The sequence below is a fragment of the Caretta caretta genome, chromosome 19, assembly GCF_965140235.1.
Source record: "Caretta caretta isolate rCarCar2 chromosome 19, rCarCar1.hap1, whole genome shotgun sequence".
In the NCBI taxonomy this organism is placed as follows: Eukaryota; Metazoa; Chordata; order Testudines; family Cheloniidae; genus Caretta; species Caretta caretta.
Window position 1 is genome coordinate 1,224,607 of NC_134224.1, and position 14,534 is coordinate 1,239,140.

At 50.4% G+C, this 14,534-nt stretch overlaps 1 protein-coding gene across 2 annotated transcripts in view; it reads left to right on the plus strand.

The window, feature by feature from the left end:
* EPHA10 (EPH receptor A10) overlaps positions 1 to 14,534 on the plus strand; it is a 112,749-nt gene that overhangs the window by 69,108 nt on the left and 29,107 nt on the right. For both annotated transcript variants that reach the window (XM_048825918.2, XM_075121230.1), the window contains exons 6-8: positions 5,234 to 5,358; positions 11,235 to 11,397; positions 14,129 to 14,237. In XM_048825918.2, the coding sequence (XP_048681875.1) occupies positions 5,234 to 5,358; positions 11,235 to 11,397; positions 14,129 to 14,237 (397 nt within the window). The remainder of the gene's footprint in view (positions 1 to 5,233; positions 5,359 to 11,234; positions 11,398 to 14,128; positions 14,238 to 14,534) is intronic.

The window sequence follows — 14,534 nt, forward strand, 5'->3', positions numbered from 1 at the left end:
GTCAGTGCGCAGACCTTGTGTATTTACTTGGAGCATTTGTTCTTAAAATGTCAAATAACAACGTCTAGTCAGATTAGAAGCAAATGACAGGTGACCTGTGCAAAGAGAGCGCGCGCGCGTGTACAAACAGCAGCTCCCTGGCTTGCTTTTGCTGGTGGCACATGTTGAGGCTGGTCTGGCCTGTGCCAGCTTTTAAATAGAGGCTGAAAGGACCAGGAGCCAGTCAACATGAATAATTCATCAGCAGGACTTTTCTCAGCAGAGATTAATGAGCTACATAATAAATCCAACATTTCACAGCTACTTAAGTTTGCTTTCCAGGGACTTGTTCCTCTCACCGGAATTCCCTGTAGGATAGTCAGGCTCTAGCAAGCTCCCAAAATCTGGGGAGAAGGAAGACAACATAGAACTAGCTAATTTCCCAGACAGCTTTCCTCAACAAGGTTCCTTTCAGGCTGTCCGCTCAGCCCTGCCGTCCCCTGTGCCAGCTAATGGAGGGGCTGTGAGAGACTCTTGCTCTGATTAACAAAAAGTAAAATCTGTCTGGGCTTTAACGATTGGGGATTTGTGTTTGAATGACCTGTCAGGATATAAATGAGGAAGCCAAAACTGACCTAGGAAGACAGACAGAATCCATGAGAACAGGGCACCCTTTCGCATCTTTTTCTGACCTGCCCCAGGCCCCCATTTCCTGTCAATGAGCCGTGTGTGTGTGTGTGCGGGGGGGGGATGGAGGCCTCTGGAGCCAGAGACATCCTAGGTGTGCTCATGTATATAAGAATGCTGGGAGCTGCCCAGAGGAAGGATGCTACAGAAGGGCAAAATAAAGTGCCAGTCCAGTGATTAAAATTCACAGCGCTCCTGCTGTGAGACAGGAGGATTCTGGTCTCAGCTTTCCAGAGGAAGACACTGGGGAACAAAGATGAAGCATCTTGCCAAAGGCCACCCACAGTGTTGGTGGTCGAGTTGGTGTAGAACCCAGGAGACCTGACTCCCAATCCCTTGCTCCAGCCTCCCAGATACGGATGCTCCCTCTGACTGTGAGGGAGGGAATGTAGACGCCCAGCTCAGTGGGTGTGATGGAAAATGGGAGCAAACCAGAACTAGGGAAACAGCGAACTCCACTCCTTTGGGGTCTGACCGCTGAGACGGATTATTGCTGCTGTTCTCTGGTGACTACTGAGGATGGGGGAAAAGGAACATCAAAGAGTTTGTGTCCCTGATTTGGGGTCATGGTTCGGCCTCTTTGTTGCTCCAGCAGCAGGTGCAAGCAGTGTCCCCAGTGGAGACTCTGTTGTGAACAGCCACCTGCGGACCAAAAGTTCCCTCAAAGAAGCTCATTTCAGAGGATAAATCAGTGTAAACTCTCTTCTCTGCTCTTGCCTTGCAGCTTAAAGAGGTGGAATGCGATGGTCTGCTCCTTAGGCATTTCCAGGACCCAGATCTTAGAATGAACAGGGGAAGGTGGGAGGTGATGGCAGCCCAACAAGCTGCAGCAGCCGCGAAAGAGACTTTATATCAGGAGGAACAGGCCAAGGACGGAAAACATTTCCCCTCTCCTGTCAGAGTGATCGGTGCTGCCTCAGGGGAGAGTTGGGTTTCTCATTAATCTGGGACAAAAAGAAACTTCAATGGACATTTGTATCCAATGTACTAGAGATGGATTTTCTGTGCTGAACTATTTAGCAAAGTGGTTGGCATCTCCCTGGGCTTCTCCAGTCCAATCAGCCCATTGCCCAGTTCCTGATAAATCAGCAAAAAGTACATCAGTGGGGAGGCGAGGCTTGGAGTCTGACGCCTCTATCCCACAGCGGGTGCCCTGTCCCTGACCCCGCTCCCTGTGTAAGCGTAGCCAGGCCCGCAGAGTCAGGCTGTCACACGGGACTATCTGGCCAAATAAAGAGCCGGATTTTCACGTCCTGTGAGCAGGAGCTGTGCTCCTGGGTGGTGACTGGGGAGACACTGTCTGCGTGTCAAACTCTGCCCCGTGTCTGACGCTCGGTGAATGCTAGGCCATGCTATGCTGAGTTATGTCCAGGCAGAGATTTGATCTCTCTTTATTATCTAACGGGCTGGAAGGGCCTGACCTGGGCTCTGCTCAGATTTCCTCTTCTAGTGTGAAGCTGACTAATGGGAGTGTTGGTATTTAGTCGTACTTCCCATGGAGTCTGAAGCATTCCAATTGTCTGCCCAGGGGGCCAGTTACTGCCTATTAACAGCACAACAGGAGGCTAATGGGGCAATAAACAGCTGAACTCTGGTCTCCTTCATCTACTCCACGTTCACAAAGCATCCCTTAGAGCCTAAGCAAAAGGTTTGCAGTGAAGAGATGCCAGTGGGCTGCAGCTGAAAATACCTTCCTGCTCTGGTAGCTTGCCAGAGAGTTTGCTCTAAGGTTAGCAGCAACCTGTAGCAGCTGATGGTCTGTGCATGGGTGAGTTTTGTTCATATTTCTCAAATGACTGGAGCTTTCTCTTGATAAGCCTTGAAATCCAGCTAGTCGTTCATCATGGTCAATGGCAAGACACCTGCTCTTGCCTGCATCCCCATGGCAATAATATAGCCCTGTCTGTTGCCCCAATGAAGGGGGTGCGTCTTTCCAGTAAATACGGCTAGCACAGACGGTTCCAGGAAATCCCAGTAGCAGTCATGTTCCCTTCAATTCACGGGCGATTGCAAGGCATATGCTTTTGGAAAAGAACCCCAGGCCTCCCAGTGGAGACAGCCTTGTTAGTTTGTTCTCAGATCTCAGCTCTGCTAACACCCAGCTTCTGGTGGAGCTTTCTAATTCCTCTGGCCATAACAGTCACTTCAAGGAAACCGAGGTATGAGTTAATTTATACTGTCTGTATTTTGTGGGCCAGATTTCCAAAGGGAAAGTGAAAAGGTCTAAAAAACCTCAGTACCGGAGATGAAAACCAGGAGCTGTGACCCTGTGGAGCTGAACTGCGGTACAAGTATCTAGGGAAACGGGGGGGTTGTGCAAATGGACCTTTGTGTCCATTGGTATCTGTTTTGAACGCACGAATATGGGCTCCTGACTCTGGGACGCACCTTGCTCCTGGATGTGCTGCACTGTACCCCATATTATTCCAGTGCTGGAAGTTGCCAGTTGTGGAGTGATTTTCTGATAGACCAGTGTCCTCTGGAGACCCCAGGAGACTCATTTGTACCTGTGACCATGCAGCCCTATAATACTGTCTGACTGTAGTGAGAGTTCACAAACTCTGACCAGCAGAAGGTTCCAGGAAGTTGTGTGCTATAAACCCCAGTCCCACTCAGTCTCCCTCCTAAACAGCCCAGCATAGACTGACTAGCCACTAATTTATCTGCTGGCAAAAAACGGTGCTCACTTAACCCAATGGGCTCAGGGAAAATTCCCCTCCCAGCTCTGCACTGCAGAACGCTACTCCAATACCCTGCTTTCCACACACTTGCAGAATTCCTGGTGACAGTCAATGCGGGGATGTGTGTGTAGCAAGAAGGGAATGCTGGAGCTAAAATACAGGGCTGGAAGGGGAACCGCTCCCAGTATGGACGTTCAGTGCAAGTCCACAGAGCTAAGCTGGCTGGCTGGAGACCCCCTTTGGGCGACTGGGGGGATCTGGCTCAGGGTGCTTGAGTTCCACACTTAATAAGGTCCTTTTTTAGCAAAGAGCCTGTTTGTGTTGCCTGGACTAATTGACCAGACAGATCCCTATGTGTTAAGCTAGAAATTATGCAGCAGCAAAGAGGGTCCCAGAGTCCTGTAGTTTTTGCTGTCGCCAAAAAGTTAAAGCAGCTTCCTTCTGTTTTAATGCAAAAGATTTTGGCTGTAACAAAGCCGCATTTTTTTTTAGAAACGTTACCCTTTGAACGTGCTTTCGGATGACCTTTCCTTGGCTCTGCCAGGCCACCCTGACAGGATCAGTACTTTTAACCAAAACGGAACAGCCTAATGAAATTAACAAAACAACTAAGGTTACAAATTCAACTGTGTTTACCTCCCCACCCCCCCAAATGTATTTCTGCCTGTTTCATCAGTTCTTGACCTATCCGGTTGTAAATGCAGGCAGCCAGGCCAGGATCTAAGCAAGCCCCAGGGAATGTGAACAGCTGACTGAATAATATATCAGGAAGAGCTGATTTCCTCTGCTCCATGTTTATACTCTGAATCCTGAGAGTTTCTGCACGTTTAGTGCAGGACAGAGCCCCAGGACTTGTAAAATTGCAGACAGAGCACAGCTGGAAGGCCACTAAAGGCAGATGCAATTGAGTTTATTTCATGCCTTTTAAGTGCCCTGTGGAAACTTCTTGCCTTCTAAAGGAGCTAGCCCAGGGCCTATTTTATCAGCACAGGATTACAGTGCAGTGGAATTACCTGGGCAGCAGCAACTAGTTGGTGTCTTGTAACTAACCTTGGGCCTCTGTCTCCTCATGGCTGGTCAGTAGTCCTAGGGAGGGACTTGTACTTCAAGGTCTTATTGCTCAAATAAAACCCAGGCCTCCTCTGCCGTCTCACTTCTTGGCCACAAAGCAGGTGCTTGCGAGCTGGGCAACAAGGTCTTGCTGCGCTCAACACCCCGGTTTTATAGAATCATAGAATATCAGGGTTGGAAGGGACCTCAGGAGATCATCTAGTTCAACCCCCTGCTCAAATCAGGACCAATCCCCAATTTTTGCCACAGATCCCTAAATGGCCCCCTCAAGGATTGAACTCACAATCCTGGGTTTAGCAGGCCAATGCTCAAACCACTGAGCTATCCCTTTATGGTAGAAGAGGGAGATTTTCCCTCTGCCCTTCCAGCCTCTTGTCTCAGCAGAGAGAGAAAACAAAGGCGGTTCTGTGCACGGTGTGTGCGTCAGGCAGATGCCGACTATCCCTTTATTACAACACAACTTAGGCTAACGTGGAGTGACACCTATTGTGTCAAAGGGTTTGTCTGTGAAACTCTGTCTGCCCAGAAGCTGATGCCCTTTGTGCTGCATTCACAAGTGATCTGTCACTGGGGCACATTTGTATTTTACTACCCTGACCAGGCATAGAAATGGGTTGTTGATACTGTTCCTCGAGGGCCCAATTCTGCCACAGCTCTGCGCATGGAAGTCTCCCTGAGATGTCTCTGCATGACACGGCTGCACGGTCAGACTCTATAATCAGGGTGCTGTTTTTCTGGGGAGAGTGGTGGGGGAGCCCAGCCTTCTGGGGCGATGGTGTTAGTGATCTGCTTGTTTCTTCTCTCTGCTTTTTCAGCACCAGCTCTTGTCACTGACATCCACACAGATACAATTGAACAGAAGAGCATTTCCTTGTCATGGCAGGAGCCGGGCTTCCCAAGTGCCAGTAACACTGAATACGAAATCAAGTACTATGAAAAGGTAGATCCTTGTTTCCCGTCTTTTCAGTGACATGCCAAAAACTCAAATGAGAGGTTCCCCTGCTTCCCAGCCAGATTTGTGATACATAGTGCTGTCCTTACCGATGCTGTCTGCATGATGTTTGCTGTGACCCACTTGCTTTGTAAATCCTCAGGAATGGAAAATGTACAAGGGTGTGTGTGTGTGTAGTGCATGGCATTGTAAAGACTTTACTGGCATGAGTTTGGGATGCTCCTGCTACTTTCAAGTTCCACGTTCCCCAAATCACCACCATGCAATTTGGTTATACTTTAAATTATTTTAGCTATTTTTAGAGTTTATTTTAATTGGTTTTTTTCTGTCTCCACCTGTGAAGCCAGGTTGCATCAGCACTGCAAGTCCTAATATATAAACCTCCAGGGAGAAAGAGTAGAACTAATCATTTTTAGAGGTTTTTAACAGCTTTTCCTTAAGTGCATTAGAATTCTGAGACGTGGGAGCTTGCAACCAGCTTAGTTCAACACAAGTGCTTAGTCCCTTTGGATGAGAGGCATTCCCAGAACTGCAGCAGGATGAGGCTTATATTTTTGGCACTGACGGGTCACAAAATACTGAACCTTAAAAATTCAGTGAGTTCAGGACTGATTATTACCAGTCCTGGATTTTAGAGCTATGATTCGTGAGTGAAATTCACACTGGAGGGGAATGAAGCAAACGTTTTTGTGATTGTATTTTAAATTTAAAAATGGCCACTGTTTGATAGCAGTTGCGAGGTTTGAGAGTGTTAGAAGTAAAACTAGTGAGCAGAGAGCAGGTGAATATGTAGTAGTGGTAATGAGAGTGGTCCATTTCAAACAGTTGACAAAAAGCTGTGAGTAACAGTAGGGGGAAATTAGTATGGGGGAAATTAGGTTTAGTTTTTGTAATGACCCAGCCACTCCCAGTCTTTATTCAGGCCTAATTTGACGGTGTCCAGTTTGCAAATTAATTCCAGTTCTGCAGTTTTACGTTGGAGTCTGTTTTTGAAGTTTTTTTGTTGAAGAATTGGTATATGCGAATGTGATATCTGCCATCATGTGCCAGCAATGCCCCTCTGCCATGTACATTGGTCAAACTGGACAGTCTCTACGCAAAAGAATAAATGGACACAAATGTGACATCAGGAATTAAAGCATTTAAAAACCGGTAGGAGAACACTGCAATCTCCCTGGTCACTCAATAATAGACCTAAAAGTGGCAATTCTTCAACAAAAAAACTTCAAAAACAGACTCCAACGAGAGACTGCAGAACTGGAATTAATTTGCAGACTTCTTTTAAAAGGTGCAGTGACATGCTGAAATTCTTTCCCTTGAAACAGATGATTCTGAAATAGATTCACATTAACTTGCCCTTTAATATCTGATAGTTTCCAAGAGAGGAATTTGTTGTGAGGTCAGGCGCTGAAATATAATATGATAATTTCTTAGCAAAAATAGTATTGTCACGAGATTTGGAGCATATGTGAAATAACAATCCATTGCCTCTGAATTTGGTAAGTAAGTTTAACTCTGCAGTTTAGCAATTGCTCACATGTAAACAAATCAATATTTGAGCTGACTCCAGAAAACTGGCTTGGTACCTGGTCCTTGTATTTGAGGACTTAGTTTTTTCATGATTCTCTGCACAAAGGGCTCTGAGAAAAAACAAACCCCTCAAATAGATAGCATGTTGCACAACAACATATACAGACCCAGGAGAAATGTAATTAACTATATCCAGGCTGCGGCATTAATGCTAGAAACTAGGGTTTGAGAAGTTAGTTATTCAGCATAAATAGTGTGTGAGAAACCCAGGCTTGAGCTCTGCTAAGCCTTTGACACAAAGTACAGCTGTATTAATTCTGGAACCCACAGACCGCAGTAAAACCTGGCCTCAAATAACTTCTACCTGAGCTTTGGGTGAAAAGAGACTAATCCGTTTGCCAAGCAGTTTGTTCCAAAATGTCATTGTTACCTCCCATAACAGCAGTAATCCATTAATCATCAGCATCTAATGTCCCAGCTTTAACAGTGCGTTTCCCCACATCTCACTCACGCCTGCACACGCAGCCCCAGCTGGCTGGGAATGTCTCCTTCCTGCCTTGAAATAGCGAACAAGGCAGTGAAAATCCTTCAGTTGCTGCCTACTATTGCTATTACTTACTTTACAACACCCAAAAACATATGAGGCACCTCACAGAAAACCCTTAAATTTAGTCCCTGCTCCAGGGTGCTCCAGCCTAATTGATGGGAATGTAGCAAACACACCCTAACGGGGGGGGGGGGGGGGCAAGGAAAGACGTAGGTTCTGGACAGGGGCGTTGGAACAATTTGTGTAGTGGGGGTGCTGAGCGCCATTGAGCCAGACTAAACCTGTATCTGAGTCGGGGCAGGAACCGGCCAATGGGAGCTGTGGGGGCGGTGCCTGTGGGCGAGAACAGCGTGTGGATCCTCCTGCCCCCCCCACCCCGCCCCGCCTAGGAACCAGACCTGCTGGCCGATTCCGGGGCGCAGAATGGTGCCAGGACAGGCAGGGGGCCTGCCTTAGACCCTCTGCGCCGCTGACTGGGAGCTGCCCAAGATAAGCCTGAGCCCCAACCCCCTGCTCCAGCCCTGAGCCCCCCCCACCAAACCTGGAGCCTCCTCTTGCTCCCCAAGCCTGTCATCCCTGATCCCAGCCCAGAGCCCACTCTCACTCCCTGAACCCCTCATCCCTGGCCCCAGCCCAGAGGCCTTACCCCCTTCCGCACCCCAACCCTCTGCCTCGACCTGCAGCCCCTTCCCGCACTCTGAATCCCTCGGCCCCACCTCCCCAGCCTGGAGCCCCCTCTTGCACCCCACAACCCAGAGCCTGCACCCGTACCCCAGCCCAGTGAAAGTGAGTGAGGGTGGGAGAAGCAAGCCACCAAGGGAGGGGGAATGTAGAGAGTGGGGGCGGGGCCTCGGGGAAGGGGGTGGGGCCTCAAGGGAAGGGGCGGGGCGAGGGTTTCGGTTTTGTGCGATTAGAAAGTTGGCAGCCCTATAGATGATGGAAGTCACTTCAAGCCGGGGGGTGCAGCACCTGTGGGATGCTGCGCATGTCTAGATGCTTTGAGTGGTTTGTTAAGCCTAAGCTCCTTCTCGGGTGATGCTGTGCGAGTGATTGGATTGAGGAGGTGGAGGCTCTGGGAGGAGCTTTCCTAACCTGAGGTGCTGCCAGGGAGAAGCATGAATATACCCAGGGGCCTGAGACTTTGAGATTCCCAATGGAGAACGTCATCTGCCTGTGGCAACATATGCCTGCTGTAGAGGCTGCATCTCTGGAGCCCATGGGAAGTGTGTCTTTAAATGCAAGGAATACAGCAAAGCCCTCAGAACTGCCGTTCTGCCACACTGCGACCCATTGCCTTAGGCAGTGCTGCAGCCGAGCTCCTCTGTTCAGGGCTGCCATGCAGACACAGCTTCCCCCTCCCACTCTGACATTCCTCAGCCGCTGCTGGAAAGGTTCTGTCTGTCCCTGTCATAACAAGGCAGAAATCCGGAGCTAGCTGGGTAGGTGAATCACATTCGCGGGACTGGAATCGCTAGAGAATGCGTCTGCCAGCTTTGATTACTCCATGTGTGCTAACACGTTTATTTAGTCTTGAGACACAGCGCAGTGCGGGCGCCCAGAGCAGCCTGCATCCGCGAAGAGCTCGGCCCTCGGCACTCCAGGCTGTTCACAGAGCTCTCCAGCAGGGCTGCTCCAGTCAAACATGCCTGGGAAGCGCCGGTGGATTTAATACCATCCCCCTGTCACGGCGCTGGTTACTAACAGAGAAGTCAAGTTAGACTGTTTGCAAAGATCCAATGTGCTGCCTTCGCATTAGCCATAATGAGAACAAGTAACTCTCCAGACTGCTTTCCCTCTGGCCAAAGAGCAGAGCAGGCAGCACCAGGGAGCGGGTGCGGTACTCTCTCTGCTGAGGCTGTGTGACTTCCGTCCTGGGCAGGAGAGGCTGGGTGAGTGAGGCATTGCAGGGCCACGGCCGCTCCAGACCAGCTCAGCTAAAGCGTTTCTAAGTGGACGTGTCTTTGCTGTAGTTGGTGCCGTGGCCGAGAGATTCCCCCTGATGCTGTTTGCTGGAGCAGTTTAAAATGCTGTGTTCTCTCTAGGAAACCTGGTTTGTGTGCCAGGCTCTAGTCCACTCTGTAGAGTTGGGAGGAAGGGCTTAGATCTACCCGTCCGGTGGCTTTCCACTGGCTGTCAGCTGATGGCCCAGCTGGAGTGTGGTGGGATTCTGGCATGGAGATGGTGATCTGGTGCACAGAGGCCTTGTTGGGCTGGGTAACCCAGGTCTCCCTAGACCACCTGCGTGTAGAACAGCATTCAGAGCTGGCTCCAGTTTGTGGAGAGGGCCCTCTCCAGATGGCCTGGTGGCAGCAGGTGTTCAGATTCCAAACGGTGGACGTGCCGTCCTCCTGAGTAGTGCAGTGAGTATAAGCGTTCCTCTGGGGCGGATTCTGTTGGGCACTGTCTCCTCTGCCCCTCACACCTCCACCCTGCTCGTTGCTTTTCAGGGTTCTCCTGGGCTCTGGCCCAGCTGCAGCCAGAGCCCTCTTTGGGGCTGTGGCCCCCATTTGGTGCCTTTCACTGAGAACCTGCTCATTGCTCAGCCTCAGCCCCTCCCCTCTGCCTCTCGCCAGAGGCTGAAGGTCCCTTCTCCTCTCCTTGGAAATGGCTTGTAGCAACCCCCCAGGGCCAGGGACGTGCTGCAGCTCCTATTTAATTTAAATCAACCCCTCTCTGCAGACCCAACTGCAAATTCTCACCCATTGTCCCAGCCTGAAAGGCCCCTTTGTTACAGAGGGAGCTTAAGGAGATGGCCATGCTGCTGCCAGGATGCACCAACTTGCCTCTGTCCTAACCTGCCTCTGCTCTCGCTCAGCCTGCCCTTTCCCCTTCCCCTGATTCCTCCAAGAGCCTCTCTGTTCGAGCCTCCCCCACATCCAGGGTACTGAGCATGGGACTCTTGGCCCCTCAGGCGACTCATCCCCCCAACCTGCCCTGATGCATTTAGGGGTCATTTAGCACCTTCCAGCCCGTCCCTCCCTTCGGACTCTTCTCCTCTGATATCCCTTTGGGACGCCGGCATCTTCGGCCAGCGACTTCCCAGGGCTGCTTTCAGGCAGTGTCGCTGCACACCCGTGTCCCCTCGATGAGCTGGGCCCGGTCACTGGCTTGATTGTGTACTCAATGCTTCCCCCAGGACATGCCACGCAACCCCTCCGAATGTCCTTCCATATCAGGGCTGCCCAAGATACATCCACAACCACCCTCTGCCCGTCCTCTGGGGTTCTTTGGAGATGGTAACTCGGGCTGGGGTGGGGGACAGGAGTGCGCTGGCTGGTGTCTGAGTGCATGCGGTGTGTGAATGCACCCAGTGCCCTTTGCTGGCTGGAACGCCAGGCCTGGTTAGCTGTTTATTTTCAGCCCTACCTGGTGGAACTACTTTTTGCTATATGGTGATTTCATATTAATCGTGTCCTGTAAGCAGTGCCACGCTCAGGACCTCCTTGGAGGCGGAGGGGGAAGGGGCTTGGCGTGCACTCTCCCAGCATGCAAGGTGGTGTGAAAGAAAATGTAAAGACGTGAATGGGAGAGGACAGCCCACGAAGCTGGTGTCGCCCCTTTTATAACCACACATTCCCCAGCCTCTCACCAGTCACATCCTCTAGTCCTCGCTGCGTTTGATTTGCTCTTCTTGTAACTTGTAATTTCTATTAATGAGGCATCTAGCAAACATTTCATTTTCGTTGATGGTCTAACGTTTGGCTAGTCAGCCCTGCTGGGACCCAGAGACACAGCAAGAGGACAGCTGTCCATCTTGTTAAATCTCCCGTGTTTCATTATTTCATAGGATCAAAGAGATCAAAGTTACTCGACCGTGAAAACCGCGTCGACGGCCGTGACAGTCAGTAACCTCAGGCCTGGCACGCTCTACGTCTTCCAGATCCGGACGGCGTCAGCCCAGGGTTATGGAAACTATAGTCCTGCCATCGAAGTGGAGACCTTGGGGGAACGTAAGTGCAGGCAGGCCAGTGGGGTGCGTATCGAACACAGAGCACACGTCAGGTGCGTTACTTTCAGCTGCAGCAGCTCTACGGCCCACGGTTCGTGCTGGAGACTCAACTGAGTCTGTTCTGGGTGTGGGCCTGTCCCCTAAGGAGGGAGTGGGCCCTTCTGTTGAGCGAGGGCCTGTTCCTTCCTAGGCCCTCGTTTTCTTCCAATGTCCGAGATCGATGTAGTGCCAATGAGGGCTGCTGGCTTGACAGCCTTGCAGGCTGACGCCTTCGGATCGTCCACAGAGCACGTGCAGCACCCACCTGCCCTGCCCTAGAGGGAGCCCCCTCGGCAGTAGGAGGGGAGAAATTTACTGGACATCTCTGAGATTTCTACTGAGGCTGCCAAGGAGGACGCCCACTAGGGCCAATTGTGACTTGGTTTTTGTGACATTGACATCTGGATGGATCCCCCCGGTTCCATTCACAGGGGCCACCAAAGAGCTGTCGGATGGGAATGGCTGTCCGTTGCTGCCTGCTGAACTGTGAAGGGCACTTTACCTGTCTTTCTATCCTCTGAGCCACAAGTAATGCCACAGAAAAGAGGGGTTGAGTGCACGATCGTCCAGTGAAAACAAAACCAGGGTCCTTCAGATCATTTCACATGGAGGCAGAGCTGGTCTCGAGCCTGCGTCCAGATCAGAGACGGTTGCTCTACCCCGCTAGAGCCCTGGTCTATGGAGCACTTAGGGTTTTTGTCACTTTGCTGACTAGCTGAATCGGCTTCACTGGATTTTGTTGGGGTTTTTACCTTTTACAGCTTCCATTCAAACCTGTTGTCAAGAACATCTTATTTCACTGTCTAAAGGAGGGGGTCAGGGAGACGGTAGGTTTCAGTTTAATACCCCACTCTGGCTGGAAGTGAATGTCCAGAGATTGTGTCTAACAGGGCTTTAAATTGCATCCATTTACCACACGGAAATATTTTCAGAATTCATTGAATCCAGTAAAAGTTGTCTTATCGAATGTCCTATCTCAGACCTCTGCCAACGCAGGAGAGGAAAGTATTGAACTAGTGAGGGAGACCATCTGTACATTTTAATGTGTCTCCCCCATAAACAGGACTATTTCCTAAACACCAGCTAATAGAATGAGGAGTCCGCCATGAGAGCTGAGAGCTAGAGGTTCCTCTGCTCACCCTGTCAACACTGGCCTTCACTCTGCTTGCGCTGGCTCTGGCTGCCAGAATGGCCTCAGCACGTGAGCTAGAGAAATAACAATAAAAAGCAGCTTGCCGCCTGCAGAGAAAGTTTCTCAAGGTCTGTGCTAGAGGAACCTGAGCTGGTTTAGCAGGAGGAGGGGCCGAGCTCTGGGACAGGGAGATGCTCCAAGGGATCATGGCAAGATTTGAGACTCAAGTGTGTTTACAGCCTTACCAAGGTGTGGTAATTCCTCTAGCTTTTGTCTAGCTGCTTTTGCTTTGGAAAGAAGCTGCCAGTCTCCTTGTGAAATTAGAGTTAAAAACCAGCCCTAGTGCTGCAGACCCTACGAAAATAGCATGTGAAGCTCCCCTTGCTGCCTTTACATGAGCAGCTACTGTGACCCCTTGCTCTCAGGTCTGGCCTGACATCAGACAGGTCGTGTGCTGCTAACAAGGGGTCAGCATGAAAGTCACTTCCTGCATTTCAAATGCATCCTGGTGGAAATAAGAAGAAGAGGACCTGTGGCACCTTATAGGCTAACCAATTTATTTGAGCAGAAGCATAAGTAAGCTACAGCTCACTTCATCTTATGCTCAAATAAATTGGCTAGTCTCTAAGGTGCCACAAGTCCTCCTTTTCTTTTTGCGAATACAGACTAACACGGCTGCTACTCGGAAACCTGGTAGAAATGTTTTCTCAGCTTCAGCCATCAGGGCAAGGTTGTGGCTTAGGCAAAGTTTTCAGACCATGTAACATCTGCAAACTGCCGGCTTAGTCTAGTGCACTGGGCTCTCAACTTAGTCATACTACTGTACCCCTTTCAGGAGTCTGATTTCTCTTGTGTACCCCCAAATTTCATCTCACTTAAAACCCACTTGCTTACAAATTCAGACATAAAAATAGAGAAGTATCACAGCACACTGTTACTGAGGAATGGGTGACTTTCTCATTTTGTTTGTATAAAATTTTAGTTTGTACTAACTTTGCTAGTGCTTTTTATGTAGCCTGTTGTAAAAGTAGGCAAATATCTAGATGAGCGGCTGTACCCCCTGGAAGACCTTTGCATACCCCCGGAGCTACGCGTCCCTCTGGCTGAGAACCACTGGCCTAGGGCAAATGTGCAAGGGGAGGCTGTTAAAAGTGACCTGCTTTGTCCCCTTTCTTGGTGCTTTATGATGCAGAAAAGCCTGCAAGATTTTTCACCCTACCTCAGTCTCTCTCTCTCTCGCTTTTGTTTTGCCCTAGAAACACCCAGAGTTTCGTCCCCTTTTCCGGTTGTGTTTAAACACGAGGGGCCTATCAAACACTGCCAGTGATGCAGTGCTATCTGGTGCAGAAGCGCCCTGGAGCTTGGCGCTTTGGCGGGCTGGGAGTGGACACACACCATGACCTTGCCAGGGCTCTGCACTTGATGCTGGCTATTCCTGGTGCCCTTGGTGCAGGAATGCAGCACGAGCCAAGGCAGGCTGATCTGGAGTTGTAACCATGGTGCCGGGTACGTGCAGAGGGGAATACAGACCTAACCCCTGTTTCGCTTCCCTCCTTGGCAGTGACCGTGGCTCCCAGTGAGCAGAACCCTATCATCATCATCGTCGTGGTTGCAATCGCTGGGCTGATCGTGCTGGTTTCCATGGTGATTGGTGTGATGATCTGGAGGAGGTGAGCAGACTTCGCGCCTCTTCCATTGTGCATATGGCTATAGACCAAGGATTTCTGGGGGCGGCTTGCTGACTTGGTGTAGCTAATACTCCTAATGCTGCGGCTGGGGTTCGGGGGACACTGGGAAAGAGACACGTCTCTGTAGCAGCCAAGTTCTGCCCTGTGGACTGCGTGTTTGGCTGCCTTAGGGTCAAATCCGCTCATTGACAGGGCCAACACAAGGCCTAGAGCTGGCCCTCTGCACAGGGGTGAATGTCACCTTCCTGTTCCAGGCTTGGAATAGCCGGTGTTTGTGCC